Below are 17,982 nucleotides of genomic sequence, written 5' to 3'. Positions count from 1 at the left end.
TACAGCTTCAACATAGTGATGTGGTGTTGAAATGTTCTGGATAGTACAAATTAAGGCCTCTGAAACAAATTAAGGCCTCTCTAAACTATTAAGATATGGCATTTGGGTATGGAGATCTACTTCTTCAGCTGCCCAAGACAAGACTTGTGAGTAAATTCCCTTTGCTTATTAAAACTGCTGATCTGGGGTGGTATTGTATTACTCAGATGTCTTCCTGCCTTTTTGCATACAGGAACCAGTTTCAGATTACACCTGAGTAGGTTTTGAACTCAATCTTCCTTGAATGTTATTTGAGATTCAACTTGACCAATATCTAAGGAAACAGAGAAAGCTGATAAGCTGTTCCCTGTTGAAAAGAATGCATGGTTGCTTTTTTCTTGGCTGTACTAAAATTGTCTGTTAGTTTTCTCTGCTACAACTGAATGATGTCTGGGTCCTAGTTATATTTCTACCCCATGCATTGGAGCAGAGTATGGAAAGTATGTGATGAACATAGTGCAGGAAGGAGTAGATGAGAGCCATGGGGTATGTGCGGTGTTCTTCCAACACACATGTCTTCCTTCACACCCTCTGTGCAACTCTGAGGATGTGAGTCTCCTTGGGTCAGGTGTTCCTCCTGGGGAAGGATGGGGTGCAAAGCTCATGCCTCTATTATTTCATCCTTGCAGACAAGGCCATTTGCATTGGGTCAGTGCTGGCTGTATTTCAGTCCTCAGCAATGACTAGCCTATCACTGTTGGGATGGATTTCATGCAGCTGGAGCAGGCACTGAGGTGAACAGGGCAGGTGGATGCTCAAATTAAGCTCAGTTACGAGTCATTCCAACCAAGCCTAGGATTTGGAGAAGGTTGAAACCAAGTCTCTGTGGGTAAAATAAAGTAAAATAAGAGGCTTTGTGTTTAGGTGAGAGAATTAATTGTCCAGATTATCAGATGACTGGAATCTTTCATTGTTTTTGTGTACTCTCTGTAGTTCTCTGCTGGGGAACACGGTGGGGAGATCCCACCCAAGAATACACTTACTTGCCATCTTGCATGTGTCTTCCCTGCTGAGATGAGGCAGAGTCTTTTGTTCTGAAAGACCCCCAGAGAAGTTGCTGTGTGGGTCGCCATGGAGTTAGGGACAGAATTTTAACCAGTTTGCTGTTGCAGCCTGGGTTTCCCTATTTCCTGTAGTGACCCTTATCAGGGAAGGGCAAGCACTGAAAACCGATATTTCAGAACACAGACTTTTCAGTCTCTCTTCATGTTTACTTATTTACACTTTTTTTTAAGAGTAGGAAATCATGAGGATGCAGTCAGTGAGTCTCAGTCTCTGTATCTGTAAACAGGGATAATAGCATGACCTCTGGAATGGTGCCCAGTGAAGGCACCAAAAGGGGACAGAAATATTTCAGAATTCCTAGGACTCTCTGGGGATCATCTTCCAGCTTCCTATGTCTGTCCATTGTTGCTATTCAAGATTGCAGCCACTTCTTTCTTAATTATCTCTTTGCAGGGCTCCATTGTCCCAGAGATTCCTGAGGTATGCCACATAATCCAGTTTCTCAGGCCATGCAGACACAGAACATGGGTCAGAGTGGTATTAATGAGCAGTGTAATTTCCAGGTATGTTCTTAGATCTCACAGCAGGATGTGGCCTGGTCACCAACAATCCACCCAGAAAGGACACACAGGAAGCCCCGCAATTTTACCTTTAACAACTTAACTCCACCAATCTTTCTGGATGCTCCTCCGAGCATATAGGGCTTGGCTGGGGACTAGGGACATAATGTTGACAAGTACTCAGACTGTACCCTTGAGAAGCTGTAAGCCAAAGAGATGTGTAGACCAACTATGGGACTGGAGGGTAGAAAGGACGATAATAGAACTGGGGCTGGGGGACAGAAATTTCCCAGAGGATGAAGTGGTTATATCTGTTCAAGGATATTGAGGAGGAAAGACTCTAACAGAGGGGATTCTGTTGGATCTAGGTTTGAAGGATGAGTAAGGATCCTTGTAGGGGGTATAGGGGCATTTCTAGGCAGAGAAGACAACATCAGTAAAGATGTGTAGATCTACACTTTCTTGTTTGCAGAGTTTCAAGTATTTAGAGGTGCAGGGAGCCATGCTGACAAGGACAGGTTAGAGATTGAAGGACAGTAATTTTAATGAGTTTCTGTAACTTTATAGATTACCGGTAATGCTGAGTTGTTTATTGATTTCCCACAGAATGTGAACTCATAGAAAGTCAAATTTGGAGTGTCCAGGACACTTTGTCAGCACTCATGGCTGGGGAGCACCTGTGGGTGGAGCTCAGGTGGCCGGGCTACTGGCTGTTGCTCCAGCCCCGCCCCCTTTTCAGTATATACTTCCCAGCCTCACTGAATCACCGCTGGTGAGAGGGGAAGCTCCGCACCCACAGGCCGGCAAGGACTAGCACACACTGCTGAACGGAAGCAGAGAGACTACACAAAGGAAAAGTGGCCATGGACCTGATCCCAAGCTTTTCCATGGAAACCTGGCTTCTCCTGGCTACCAGCCTGGTCCTCCTTTATCTGTGAGTAACTGTCCAGGTTCATTGCTTCTGGAACCCTGGACCTGGGTTGCTAATCAGCATCTATTTTCTTTGTCTGCTTTGAGGATCAAAAGAGTTAACAAAGGGGAAGTTGCTTAAGTGTTGGGCACCTCAAACATGCTAGGAACATGTAAGGGGTTATTATTGACTTCACCAGATCTGAAGAAGGAGTGTCCCCCACCTCAACTCCAATTGCTGTAGCCAGGAGGTAGAATGACATTGTTTGCTCCTAGGGATGAGTTTCTGATTGATTACCAGCTGGGACCTAGACTAATCAAGATACATTCAGGAGAGGCAGAAGAATCACCATGTCTGGTGCTCTGGGGTCCTCACCCTTTTCCCAAGCTGTGGGAATGCTGGAGGCAGAGGGACTGGGTTGGATTTTTGTCTCATTATCTTGACCTCCTTGGTCTCTTTCCACTATAGGAATCATGTAGAAGGATTGGACCTTTGTCACTCAGGGGGTCCTGCTCCCCTCTCTCCACCACCAGACATCATGTACACAAGGCACATGGTGCACCCAGACTTCCAGGGGGGCTGGAGATGCCTCACTTTCTCTTCTGACTAGGCTCTTTCCCCTTTTCTCTGCCCCTCTCTTAACCATCCCCCGGCCCTGTAATATGCAGAGCTCTTGAACTCTAAATGAGCATCTTTAGAGCTGAGGAGACTTGGCCGATTTCTTAAAATTTTATTCATTTCACCTTTTCTTTACAGTGTCTTGGAGGGTTAGCATCAGTATAAAGATTCTGCCCCCCCATGAAATCTGCCAGCAGCCACAAAGATCCTGAAAGCCAATTTGAATTTTATTTTATTTTTAATTTTTTAAAAAGATTTTATTTATTTGACAGAGAGAGATCACAAGTAGACAGAGAGGCAGGCAGAGAGAGAGGGAAGCAGGGTTCCTGCCGAGCAGAGAGCCCGATGCGGGACTTGATCCCAGGACCCTGAGATCATGACCTGAGCCGAAGGCAGCGGCTTAACCCACTGAGCCACCCAGGTGACCTATTTTTAATTTTTAAAGGATTTTATTTATTTATTTCTCAGAGAGAGAGAGAGAGAGAGAGTGTGAGTGCACAAATAGGGGAGTGGCAGGAAAGGGAGAAGCAGACTCCCCACTGAGCAGGGAGCCTGATGCGAAGCTTGATCCCGGGACCCTGGGATCATGACCTGAGCTGAAGGCAGATACTTAACTGACTGAGCCACCCAGGCCCCTCCCTGATTTGGATTTTTTAAAAAAATTTTGTTTTATTTTTTTCAGTGTTCCAAGATTCATTGTTTATGTACCACACCCAGTGCTCCATGTAATATGTGCCCACCTTAATACCCACCACCAGGTTCACCCATCCCCCTCCCCTCCAAAACCCTCAGTTTATTTCTCAGAGTTCACAGTCTCTCTCTCATGCTTTGTCTCCCCCTCCGATTTCCCCCAATTCACTTTTCCTTTCCTTCTCCTAATATCCTCCATGTTATTCCTTATGCTCCACAAGTAAGTGAAACTATATGATAATTGACTTTCTCTCCTTGATTTATTTCACTGAACATAATCTCTTCTAGTCCCGTCCATGCTGATACAAAAGTTGGATATTCATCCTTTCTGATGGAGGTGTAATACTCCATTGTATATATGGACCATATCTTCTTTATCCATTAGTCTGTTGAAGGGCATCTTGGCTCTTTCCAGTTTGGCCATTGTGGCCATTGCTGCTATGAACATTAGGTTACATATGGCCCTTCGTTTCACTACATCTGTGTCTTTGGGGTAAATACCCAGTAGTGCAATTGCAGGGTCATAAGGTAGCTCTATTTTTAATTTCTTAAGGAATCTCCACACTGTTTTCCAAAGTGGCTGCACCAACTTGCATTCCCACCACAGTGTAAGAGGGTTCCCCTTTCACCACATCCTCACCAACACTTGTTGTTTACTGTCTTGTTGATTTTGGCCATTCTTCTTCTTCTTTTTTTTTTTTTTTATAAGATTTTATTTATTTATTTGACAGAGAGAGAGGTCACAAGTAAGCAGAGAGGTAGGCAGAGAGAGGGGGAAGCAGGCTCCCCACCAAGCAGAGAGCCTGATGTGGGCCTCAATCCCAGGACCCTGAGATCATGACCTGAGCTGAAGGCAGAGGCTTAACCCACTGAGCCACCCAGGCACCCGATTTTGGCCATTCTAACTGGTGTAAGGTAGTATCTCAATGTGGTTTTGATTTGAATTTTCCTGATGGCTAGTGATGATGAACGTTTTTTCATGTGTCTGTCAGCCATTTGGAGGAGGAATCAAAACATCTAGCAGAGCAATTCCTTTTAGTGGTGAGATTCCTGGCATCATGGAGCAGGTTGGGAAAGGACTTAGGTTTCACAGTGTGGGTAGCTACAGATCCTCCATGTCACATGTGATCTCTGCATCAATTTCACTTTTTTTAAGAGTAGGAAATCATGAGGATGTGAACATAGAACATGGATACCTCATTTTCATTTTCTGAGAGAAAGGAATGCTGGGTATTGTGGTAACACAGTTTCTGTGTGATGACATTTAGGAGTAACTGATGTGGTTTAATTTAATTCTATTTAATAATAGGTTTTTTGCTGAGATAAGAGTATTTCTAGCATTAAAAAATTTTTTAAAGTTAATATATATTTATTTTTTAAGATTTTATTTATTTGTCAGAGAGAGGGAGAGAGCACAAGCAGGGGGAGTGGCACGCAGAGGGAGAAGCAGGCTCTCTGCTGAACAAGGAGTCCAACACAGGACTCGATCCCAGGACGCTGGGATCATGACCTGAGCCAAGGGCAGCTGCTTAACTGACCGAGCCATCCCGGGATCCCTATTTCTAGCATGTTCTTTCTGAAGAGGGCTGTTGGTTTAGCTGTTGTGACTATAAAGGTGCATAATAACCTCAGCCTTCTAGAGTAATGTTGGCAATATGAATTTACTGTACACATGCATGCTTCTATGATTTATGTTGTGTATTTTTTAAAATAAATGTGCACAGCAGGTGCACATGTATTTTTAATTTTTAATTTTTTTATTTTTTGGGAGAAAGCAAAGTAAAATATCTTTATTGCCTAGGGACAACCTAAAGTTTATTGATAGAACACAGAAAGCAACTAGTTATGAAGGGACAAGATTGGTAAGAACTGTTCATTTAAATATTCCATAAGGGGGGCACCTCGGTGGCTCAGTGGGTTAAAGCCTTTGTCTTCGGCTCAGGTCATGATCCCAGGGTGCTGGGATCGAGCCCCACATTGAGCTTTCTGCTCAACAGGGAGCCTGCTTCCCCCTCTTTCTCTGCTTGCCTCTCTGCCTACTTGCGATCGCTGTCTGTCAAATAAATAAATAAAAACTTAAAAAAAAGATTCCATAAGAAGAGTGGGAAGATGAGCTACAGAGTGGGTGAAGGTATTTGTAATACATACATCCAATACAGAACTCCTACCTACAATGTAGAAACAACTTCTACAAATCAATAAGAAAAAAAATGGACAGCCCAACAGAAAAATGGGCAAGTCACTTCCTAAAAGAGGATATCCAAATTCTTCTTTTTATTATGTTAGTCACCATACCATACATCATTAGTTTTTGATGTAGTATTCCATGATTCATTGTTTGCATATAATACCCAGTGCTATATGCAATATGTGCCCTCCTTAATATCCATCACTGGGCTAACCCATCCCCCGACTCCTCTCCCTTCAGAAACCCTCAGATTGTTTCCCAGAGTCTGTAGTCTCTCATGGTTCATCTCCCCCTCCAATTTCTCCCACTTCATTTTCCCCTTCCTTCTCCTAATGTCCTCCATGCTATTCCTTATGTTCAAAATAAGTGAAACCATATGATAATTGTCTTTCTGTGCTTGATTTACTTCACTTAGCATAATCTCCTCCAGTTCCATCCATGTCATAGCAAATGGTGGGTAGTCATCCTTTCTGATGGCTGACTAATATTCCTTAGTATATATGGACCACATCTTCTTTATCCATTTATCTGTTAAAGGGCATCTCAGCTCCTTCTACAGTTTGGCTATTGTGGACATTGCTGCTATGAACATTGGGGTATATGTGCCCCTTCTTTTCACCATATCTGTATCTTTGGGGTAAATACCCAGTAGTGCAATTGCTGGGTAAAAGGGTAGTTCTATTTTTAACTTTTTGAGGAAACTCCACACTGTTTTCCAAAATGGCTACACCAACTTACATTCCCACCAACAGTGTTAAGAGGATTCCCCTTTCTCCACATCCTCTCCAACATTTGTAGTTTCCTGCCTTGTTAATTTTTGCTGTTCTAACTGGTGTAAGGTGGTATCTCAATGTGGTTTTGATTTGTATTTCCCTAATGGCTAATGATGTTGAACATTTTTTCATGTGTCTGTTGGCCATTTGTATGTCTTCTTTGGAGAAGGGTCTGTTCATGTCTTCTGCGCATTTTTTGACTTGATTATTTGTTTTTTGGATGTTGAGTTTGAGAACTTCTTTATAGATTTTGGATACCAGCCCTTTGACTGCAGTGTCATTTGCAAATATCTTCTCCCATTCCATGTGTTGCCTCTTTGTTTGATTGACTGTTTACTTTCCAGCAGGTTATTTTAACCTCTCAGCACAGGTGAGTAGTGATACTGTGAGCTGGTATTGATATGAGAGGCATCCAGGCAGGACTCTGGGGTGGAGTGGGAGAATATTCCTCCCTCAGAGCAGACCTCTGGGAGATACTCCTTGATCCTGATCCTACAGTAGGTTGTCAAGGGACTGCAAGTCAGGGAACAGGATCACCGTATAAGCCACACTGTGTGAAGTCTGTCTGCAGTGGGGCTGTCCCTGGATATGGTCACTATCATGCAATCAATGCAGTAGACTTAGAGGACACGGGTGTAGCCACGTGTCAGTAGCTGTAGACAGTGCCCTCTGCACGCCATGCAATGTAATGGCAATAAAAATGAATGGCACTATTGTTAGCCCCTTCCTTTTTACCAGCAGCAGCATGATGCTGTCAAGAAGAGGGAAACTGGAAAGAATCAGAAAAATTCACCCAGCCCACCCTCTGCCTTTTTATGGAGCCATGTGATATGGACCCAGATATTTCCCTGGGTCCAGTGTTGCTGAGACATTCACTCACTTGCTTGGCTTCACTTGGGGATTCATGGAGCCCATCAAATATTTAAAACAGGAATTGATTGCTTTGGTGGGGATGGCAAGGAAGGAATGGAGGTGGGACTAGCCAAGGCCACCCCCCGTTCTGGCAGCTGATACTCATGTGTCCTACTGTTCTGGAGTAAAGATCCAGACACTCAGCTGGGTCTTGGTAAGGCCCTCTGCTGGTCCCTTAATACATGTCTATTCATGAAATTTGTGGATTTATTTGACTATTTTATAACATAAGATTTTCTGGATTTGTACAGGCTGTTTGGAAACTGTACTATCTTAAAGGCTACACTCCAGAGATGAGGAGACAAGGTCTTCATTCCATTCTATAGAACATTTTGTCATTACTCATTTTATATTGCGTAACATGTATTCTGCTGTCAATTGGAGGTATCTAGACTTTGGAAGGCTCCCTATCTGTTAGCTGAAAGACTTGTGGGGCATGTAACAATGTCTACCTAGCATCCTTTCCCACCATACTGTCCTCATTTGCCACTATGGGGTTAGCCTTGTAGGCTTAGCAAGTTATGATTAAAATGGTTACTGGAGCCTCTTTCCTCATCCTTTTTACTCTACTCTGCCATCTGTCAGCAACGCCTAAGTGGAAGGCTTTCAAGGATGCAGTTGTGGGTTTCCACAAAGGCAAATGAAAGATGATTACAGGCAGGCCTGCCTTAGGGAACACCATCCATAATGGGTTTCTGAGACAGCTGATGCACAGAGTTGGTAAACTAACTGCTTTGTGAATGACCATCTTGAAAAAAAAAAGAGTGTATTTTTGTAGTGTGCTGAGCAGGTGAGTATCTCAGGTTGGAGGATCAGATGACACGAGGGGAAGAATGGTATGGAAATGGATTGTTTCCTTACTGATTCTTTTATATGGTATCATTTAGGGCACATATGGGTCAGTCCTCCTTCTCTGCAGCTCAAGAGAACCAGAGTGCCTGACAACAGAATAGGACCGTGCTGAAAGCCTCTCACTTTTCAGTGAGGCCAGTAGAGCCTTGGACACAGTTTTCACTGTATATCAATAAGAATACTGTCTTGCTCAAACCCTCCTTATGAAGATAGATATAAGAAGGACCATTTCCCACAAAAAACACAAAAGTCTCTGAGCAAACTGTATGAACATTATCATTCTAAGTTCTCAGTAACCCTCAGCTCTTAAGTGGATGCAATTAAATAAAATCTCCTCATCAGAAGAGAGAAACAGTCTTTCCTCTTTCCATCTAGAATGAGAATCTCCCAAATCATGGAAGAGTCATTTGCTGAATAAGCATGAGTGAATTTCCTGGAAGAAATCAGCATGAACCTTTCAGGAGTTCTCAAGTATGAAAACACTTATCTAGTCTTCACTTTAGGGTTGGAACTGTGAAGATTTCAGCTGCTCTTAGCTAATTATCCTTACTTTTTGTGAGGCCTAGTGGAGGTGGAAAAGCAGATGATGAGTGGATATAATTATTTCCATTGGAATTGCTGTTATCATTTCTTGCCTGTATGTTACCTCTTCTCTTACCTGTTCATTTTTTGTCAGGGACTGACCAGCCCCAGCACTTATTACTTCATCCCTGTGACCTGGCCTTCTCTTTCACTTTATAGATATGGGACCTCCACACATGGACTTTTTAAGAAGCTGGGAATTCCTGGGCCAAAACCTCTGCCTTTTGTGGGAACTGCTCTGGCCTACCGTAAGGTGAGTGTTGTTTGAGCTTCCTTTTCTGCTTCTTATGGTCGCAAATCCCAGCTTAGTTTCATTGTAAAAATGCTCCTCCTCAGGAGAAGTGCTTAGGTTTCAGACTTCCCAGAAGTGGTGTCATAGGCTCCACCCAACACTTGGCCAGGTCTACCCGAGGGCTCTATTCTCTGCTGTTTGGAGCCTCAGAGTTTGCCCCAGTGGGCAGCCCAGATCTGCTGCTTCAACTCAGGGCTTACTGTTCTAGCTTGTGAGCATTGAGAAGAAGCTTTTATTTCCTGCAGGTGCAGATTCCTGGGAAGGTACCACCATACTTGGTATGAGGAGAAAAGTATCAAGGGGGTCCATGCTAGTGGTCCATTAAGCTGTGTATATTAGAGTCAGACTTTTCTGTTCATCATACAAGCTCTGCACAACATTTTGTTTTGCTGAATAGCTCTGGAGCTTCGATTTATTGGGCAGCACAAATTCACCTTTAGGGATGTGCACACACTTGAACCGTCTCAAGAATTGCCAGCCCCCCAGAGTTATTTCCAAGCTCTAACTCACCCATCGCTAATGGTGACATCTCTGGGGACTTGAGAGGTTGACCCAGAGCTCTCTGCTTTATTTCTCTACCTTCATTGTGAGCCCCTTCTGGGTGAGTTGAGCAGAGAGTGAGGATGGTGCTTGTCTACTGACTTCAGATTTTAACATTTGATTGAGTTGTGTGTATGCATATGTTGTTTTCACACAAATATAGACCATTCATACAAAATCACTAGAAAAGAGATGCTCTGAAAAAATTACTAAGAAATTACTGTACTGAATGGGATATACTAACAGATACACAGACTGATGTTGGTGGAGCCATTGTGACTCATCTAGCTTCTATGCCTTGTCCAAGGCCTGGCCCCTTAACAGAAGGTTAGGAGCTCACATCTTAGGGCGAGCTGGCAGTCTCATGTGCAGGCTGCTCTCTACTGTGGAGTTCCTTTCGCCCAGACCTGAGGCTTGTTTCTCAGATCCCATTTCTCCCCACTGAGACCCTCAGTGCCCAATTATCATCTAATAACTTCCCGGACTTTTTCTCTCCAAAAAAGCAGTAGTTCCTTTCCACTTTTCTCAGATCAACTTCTTAGTACCAGCACCCCAAGATCAACTCCTTAGTATTAGCACCCCAAGATCCACATTTCTGGGACCCTGTTTTGCATGATTAGAACATCAAAATCACAGCTGAAGCTTAGGGACAGGAAGTTTTTTTTTTTTTTTTTTTTTTAAAGATTTATTTATTTGACAGAGAGATCACAAGTAGGCAGAGAGGCAGGCAAAGAGAGAGGAAGGGAAGCAGGCTCCCTACTGAGCAGAGAGCCCGATGCGGGGCTTGATCCCAGGACCCTGAGATCACGACCTGAGCCGAAGGCAGCGGCTTAACCCACTGAGCCACCCAGGCGCCCCTGTTGTTTTTTCTTAACTGAACTGAAAACTCCTATCAAGTGTTCTAATTTGTTCTCCCCCTTGTGGAGTGGTGACCTGGTCCCCCCTTTCTGTGTGAAGCTGGATGAGTGAAAGGTGAGGCTGCCTTATCATTCATTCACTCATCTCTCACTTTCTCACTCAACAAACATGTTTAGAGTTATGTAAATTTGCTAGATGAAAAGAGGTCACTGGTGTCTTAATTTCCTAAATTCATTGGAATTTTAGTTGTGCTCTTCAGATCAATGAACAGGATGCTGACTGGGGGTTCAGAGTGTGCAGGCCATGCTGACGTTCCCTCAGCTCTTGTTTTCCCACATGGCCCTGAGGTAATAATTCAGAGGGTTCTGAGATTTAGAGACAACACATGTACAAGCCAAACATGCGAGAAATACAGAGGTTCTGTAGCCTTGACAGAGAGGGTGAGTTGTTCAGTGTCTGCAACACTTGAAGGGGATTCAAGAGGGACTCGAATTTCTCCATTTCAAGATCTTCTTGTTTTCTCTCCTTTCCACTAAGACACCTGTGAATAAGAGCTTCCCTCTCACTGCCAGTCAGAGGTAGTAAGCTGCATTTCATGTGGTCTGGGTCATTTTTGTCCCTATTAGAGGTAGGACTCAGTACATTTAGTTTAGTAATGTGTTTCATTTCTTCTTGCAGGGTGTTTCTGTTTTTGACATGGAATGTTTTAGAAAGTATGGAAGAACATGGGGGTGAGTATTCTGGAAACTTCCATTGGATAGGCTCATTATGATGAAGCACCCATGGTGTTAACAGTCTCAGTCAAGAGCCCTTTGAGATGAAGCCTGCTGTAGTAAAGCTTCTAGAACCTCTGATTCCTGGGATCTCATGTGTCACCAGGTGTGCAGGTCTAAGTATGAATTGGGTCTGGAGAGGTATACATGGTGCTGGGCTGCTCACAGCCAGTGTTGTACCCCTCCGTACCTCCTTATCTTCTCTGGTCACATCCTCAGAAGCCATAGGACTCTGCTGAGTTGCTTTGGCCCATAAGCAATATGGTGGCATAGAAAGAACCCAGATCTCTGGATAACCAGTGGTTCAACTCCACTGCCCTTTCCCACATTCAGTCCTGGTCAGCTCTGGATGGAGCCAGTCTTATATCGTGGGCTTCAGTTCTGCCCTTAGTACATAGTTCTCATGGTTGGCTGTGGATAAGAACCAGCTGGGAGAACTTGTTAAAAATGCAGATTCTTTAGCCCCATCCCCCAGGAACACTGGATCTGAGGATGTGGGGTGGGTCCCAGGAATCTCAATTGAACTAACTAGTAGTGGAAGCAATATTAAGGCCATGTGAGAGTATGAATATATATGGTAACACAAAAGCACTGTCCTTTGTCCACCCTGGTGTTTTTGAACAAATAGGATGGGACAAGGGGAATCATCCAAGAAATATGATCAGGCTGCTGGAAGAGCAGACCTGAGTGCCACCTCATTAACTTCTATCACTGCTTCAACACTAAGTGTGCATGACTCCCACTGAAAGCTTTTGCATTTTAGAATACTTTCTGGAGATGGGTAGCATTTCATGTCATCCACTTTTAGATGTGATTGCAGAATCATCTGATATTTCTCTGTGATGTCAAAAGAAAATAGAGGACTTTTGGGAAATCTTTCATTTTGTTCTAGTAAATGCAAATGATTTATTATGGAAAACAAGATGCCAAATGGTGATGTAATTAAGCTTAAAGTAAACCTCATGCTGGTGACAGATTCTCATTAACAGGCCATACTGATAGTCATGAGGTCAGGCTGATAAGGATGGATCACACATGGAGTCAGCTTTGTATGAGATATGCGCAAAAGTGGGCATGCTCTGCTGCTTAGGAATGTCACCTATACGAAGCCCGAGAAACTCAACTTGGGACCCACATATAAGAATAAATATATATAATAGAAAATATGTCTAAATGAATTATACATGTTTCTCTGTTTGTCTTTATTCTCTCTCTCTCTCTCTCTCTTTTTGTTTCAAAGTTTTCTGACCTAATGCTATCAAGGACCTCTATAATATTTAAAATAATATTTCTTTTAGAGTATAACTAGGAAATTTATTTTAGTAAATAGGGCAAAGAAATAATTGATAATTTTGCCATCACTTTTTAAGCATTCCAAGTCTTTTTATTTGCATATTTCTGATCATCGTGTCTATCATTTTCATCTGATATTCTCTCCTATGCATTTCATGTGTTTGATATATCTTCAAAATTATAATTTGTAGTGACTGGGTGGGCAGACTCTCCATTATTGTTTTGTTCTTAGATAAGTTACTTGCCTTCAGTTATTTACCAACCTAACTTCCTTTTTTTTTGTAATTTTATTTTATGATTTTTTTCAGTATTCCAAGATTCATTGTTTATGCACCACACCCAGTACTCCATGCAATATGTGCCCTCCTTACTACCCACCACCAGGCTCACCCAACCCCCCACCTTCCTCCCTTCCAAAACCCTGTTTGTTTCTCAGAGTCCACAGTCTCTTATGCTTCGTCTCCCCCTCCAATTTCCCCCAACTATACTTCTCCTCTCCATCTCCCAGTGTCCTCCATGTTATTCCTTATGCTCCACAATTAAGTGAAACTATATGATAATTGACTTTCTCTCCTTGATTTATTTCACTGAACATAATCTCTTCTAGTCCCGTCCATGCTGATACAAAAGTTGGATATTCATCCTTTCTGATGGAGGTGTAATACTCTATTGTATATATGGACCATATCTTCTTTATCCATTAGTCTGTTGAAGGGCATCTTGGCTCTTTTCAATTTGGTGACTGTGGCCATTGCTGCTATGAACTTGGGGTACAGATGGCCCTTCTTTTCCCTACACCTGTATCTTTGGGGTAAATACCCAGTAGTACAATTGCAGGGTCATAAGGTAGCTCAATTTTTAATTTCTTAAGGAATCTCCACACTGTTTTCCAAAGTGGCTGCACCAACTTGCATTCCCACCAACAGTGTAAGAGAGGGTTCCCCTTTCTCCACATCCTCACCAACTATACTTGTTTACTGTCTTGTTGATTTTGGCCGTTCTAACTGGTATAAGGTGGTATTTCAGTGTGGTTTTGATTGGAATCTCCCTGATGGCTAATGATGATGGACATTTTTTCACGTGTCTGGTAGTCATTTGTATGTCTTTGGAGAAGTGTCTGTTAATGTCTTCTGCTGATTTTTTTGATGTGATTATCTGTTTTTTGTGTGTTGAGTTTGAGGAGTTCTTTATAGATTTTGGATAACAGCCCTTTGTCTATAGTGTCATTTGTGAATATCGTCTCCCATTCCATGGGTTGCCTCTTTGTTTTCTTGACTGTTTCCTTTGCTGTGCAGAAGCTTTTGATCTTGATGAAGTCCCAAAAGTTCATTTTCGCTTTTGTTTCCTTTGCCTTTGGACACGTGTCTTGAAAGAAGTTGCTGTGGCCAATGTTGAAGAGGTTACTGCCTATGTTCTCCTCTAGGATTCTGATGGATTCCTGTCTCAGGTTGAGGTCTTTTATCCATTTTGAGTTTATCTTTGTGTATGATGTGAGAGAATGGTCAACTTTCATTCTTCTATACATAGCTGTCCATTTTTTTCCAGCACCATTTATTGAAGAGACTCTTTTTTCCACTGGATATTTTTTTCCTGCTTTGTCAAAGATTATTTGACCATAGAGTTGTGGGTCCATATCTGGGCTCTCTGCTCTTTTCCACTTGTGTATGTGTCTGTTTTTGTGCCAGCACCATGCTGTCTTGGTGATCATAGCTTTGTAGTAAAGCTTGAAATCAGGTAACGTGATGCCCCCAGTTTTGTTTTTCTTTTTCAACATTTCCTTAGCAATTTGAGGTCTCTTCTGGTTCCATACAAATTTTAAGATTGTTTGTCCCAGTTTTTTGAAAAATGCTGGAATTTTGATCAGGATGGCATTGAAAGTATAGATTGCTCAAGACAGTATAGACATTTTAACAATGTTTATTCTTCGGATCCACCAGCATGAAATGCTTTTCCATCTTTTTGTGTCTTCTTCAATTTCTTTCATGAATGTTCTGTAGCTCCTCAAGTATAGATCCTTTACCTCTTTGGTTAAGTTTATTCCTGTGTTATCTTATGGTTCTTGGTGCTGTAGTAAATGGAATCAATTCTCTAATTTCCCTTTCTATATTTTCATTGTCAGTGTATAAGAAGGCAACTGGTTTCTGCACACTGATTTTGTATCCTGCCATATTACTGAATTGCTGTATGAGTTCTAGTAGTTTGGGGGTGGAGTCTTTTGGGTTTTCCATATAAAATATCATGTCATCGGCAAGGAGAGAGAGTTTGACTTCTTCTTTGCCAATTCGAATATCTTTTATTTATTTATTTTTGTTGTTGTCTGTTTGCTGTTGCTAGGACTTCTAGTACTATGCTAACCTAACTTCCTTTTTGATAATATACATAAATTGTTTGCAATGTTTGAAATACTTCTAAAATATTTGATGGATTTTAAACATATAAAAATTATGGAAAATGGACTAGGAAATACTCATGTACACATCTAAACTTAATAACTATTGTAATGGTATTTCTAACCATGATCTCAGAGAATGGATTAGGTACCATCGGGATAAAAGTTTGGACTTCCAGGCATGGCTGCAGCTGTAAAAACTGTCATGTTAAGTGTGATCAGGTCTATTTTCCCCCACACAGGTTTTATGATGGGCGACAGCCTGTGTTGGCTATCACGGATCCGGATATGATCAAAACAGTACTAGTGAAAGAATGTTACTCTGTCTTCACAAACCGGCGGGTAAGCATGGATTTATTTTAAATTTACATATTTATTTATTTATAAAACATTTTTTTAAATAAGAAGAGATTCACAGAAAGTTGTAACAGGAGGTCCCATGTCATGTAACCTTCAAGCTGTTTCCTCTAAGGTAATATCTTGCTTAATTATAGTACAGTGTCCAAGCAGAGTTTGACATTGGTTCTAGTCACAGAACTTAGATTTCAACCTTTTAAAAGAAGATTTTTATTTATTTATTTGACAGAGAGACAGTGAGAGATAGAACACAAACAGGGAGAGTGGGAGAGGGAGAAGCAGTCTTCCCACCAAGCAGGGAGCCCAATGCAGAACTTGATCCCAGGACCCTGGGACCATGACCTGAGCTAAAGGCAGACACTTAATGACTGAGCCACTCAGGCGCCCCCAGATTTCAACAGTTTTATGTGCACTTGTGTGTGTGGGTATGGGTGTGTTGTTCTCTGAACGCTTATCTTACATGTAGATTATGTAGATTTGTGTATCTAGGAACCCAATGATGTTATGGAGCTGTTCCATTACCAAAAATTCTCCTTAGTATTCTTTTACAGGCATGGTGTGTAGCTTCTCTCTTCCTTGTCTCAGGATCTTCAGCAGAGCAAACATTTTTTTTTATTTTGATAAGGCCAGGTTATCCTTTTATCCTTTTATGGATTGTGACTTTGGCATCAAGTTTGAAAAATCTTTACCTACCCTAATTCCCAAGGACTTTCTCCAAGTAGTTATTTTTTTGTTTTACATTTAAGTAGTTATAATGTACATCTTACATAGTTATAACTTTGACATTTAAGTCTGTGATCCATTTTGTGTTAATTTTAAGTGTTAATTGTGAGGTCTGTTGTTTAAGTGAAAGATCTTCATGTTTGGCCTATGGATGTCTAATTGCTCCAGCACCATTTGTGAAAATACTGTACTTCCTCCATTGAATTGCTTTTGTACCAGTATCAAAATTGAGTTGGGCGTGTGTGTGTGTGTGTGTGTGTGTGTGTGTCTATTTCTCATTCTGTTCTGTTCATTGATCTCTGTATCTCTCTCTCCATCAATGCCAGGCACTCTTGATTACTGTGGCCATACAGTAAGTCAACATCAAGAACAATGATTCCTCCCATTTTATTTTTTTGTTGAAATTGTTTTAGGTATTTTAACTCCTTTGCCTTTCCATACAAATTTAGAATTAACTTATCTATGTTTACATAATATTTGCGAGGATTTTTAAAGACATGATTTAAACCTATCGATCAGTATGCAGAAAATCTCTATCTTTACTAAGTCACATCTTTCAGTGTATGAATGCAATACGTGTTTATTTAGGTTTTCTTTGATTCTTTTCACCCACATTTAGTTCTCAGCACTGGAAAACCATATATGTTTTGTTAAATATACATCTAAAGTATTTCACCTTCTTTGTGTGATTATAATTGTTATGGTGTTTTTAATGTGTTTTGACATATTCTTATATAGAAATGTGGTTGATTTTTGGTGTTGATCTTATTTCCTGTAACCTAGCTTAGCTCATTTATTAGATGCAGAAGTGTTCTTTTTATGTTCCTCAAGATTTTCTACATTGACAATTACGAAACCTGAAATAGGGACGCTCCTATTTTTATCTTTCCAATCTTATGACTTTCTTTGTTTTATATTATTGCACTAGCTAGGATTTCTAGTAAGATGTTAAATAAGAGTGGTGAGAGTACACATTTTGTCTTGTTCCTGATGTTAGGGGCAAGCATTCAGTCTTTCACCATTTAAATATTTATACATACATTTTTTATAATGAAAACTGTATATATTTAAGTGTGATGTTTTGATTTATGTATACATTGTGAAGTGATTATGACAAATGAATTAACATATCTATCCTCACCCAGAGTTTCTTTGTATATGTGTGTGTGTTTGTGTTAAGAACAATGAATGTGTGGAGCACTGGATGTGGTGCAAAAAACAATGAATACTGTTATGCTGAAAAGAAATTAAAAAAAAAAAGAACAATGAATTATAGAACACTACATCAAAAACTAATGAAGAAAGCAAATTTCAAATGTATAGTATAGTATTAATAATTATAATCACCATATAGTATATTCAGTCTCCAGAACTTTTTCATCTCATTAACAAAAGTTTGTACCATTTGATTTCTATCTTTCTTTTGCTCCTGATAACTATTTGTTACTGTGCTTGACTTTATTTTTCTAGATTCCACTTATAATTGAGATCTTGCAAGTCCTGTCCTTCTGTATCTGGTTTAGTGCCCTTAGCGTGTTGTCCCTGTTGTCCAGGTTCATCCATGCTTGGAAATGGCAGGATTTCCTTCCTTTTTAAGGCCAAGTAATATTTTATTGTCTTTATCCATT

The 17,982-nt window shown here is 41.2% G+C and overlaps 1 protein-coding gene across 1 annotated transcript in view; it reads left to right on the top strand.

The window, feature by feature from the left end:
- Positions 1-1,461: 1,461 nt before the first annotated feature.
- The window catches only part of LOC116876260 (cytochrome P450 3A12-like), a 51,629-nt gene continuing 35,108 nt past the window's right edge, over positions 1,462-17,982 (top strand). The window contains exons 1-5 of the mRNA XM_032872312.1: positions 1,462-1,607; positions 2,344-2,538; positions 9,289-9,382; positions 11,498-11,550; positions 15,517-15,616. Of these exons, the coding sequence (XP_032728203.1) occupies positions 2,468-2,538; positions 9,289-9,382; positions 11,498-11,550; positions 15,517-15,616 (318 nt within the window). The 5' untranslated portion in view covers positions 1,462-1,607; positions 2,344-2,467. The remainder of the gene's footprint in view (positions 1,608-2,343; positions 2,539-9,288; positions 9,383-11,497; positions 11,551-15,516; positions 15,617-17,982) is intronic.

The sequence above is a fragment of the Lontra canadensis genome, unplaced genomic scaffold (genome assembly GCF_010015895.1).
Source record: "Lontra canadensis isolate GAN:19392208 unplaced genomic scaffold, GSC_riverotter_1.0 scaffold45, whole genome shotgun sequence".
NCBI classification, from domain to species: domain Eukaryota; kingdom Metazoa; phylum Chordata; class Mammalia; order Carnivora; family Mustelidae; genus Lontra; species Lontra canadensis.
The sequence above is the reverse complement of the archived record's forward strand: the minus strand, read 5'-3'. Positions and strand labels throughout refer to the sequence as shown.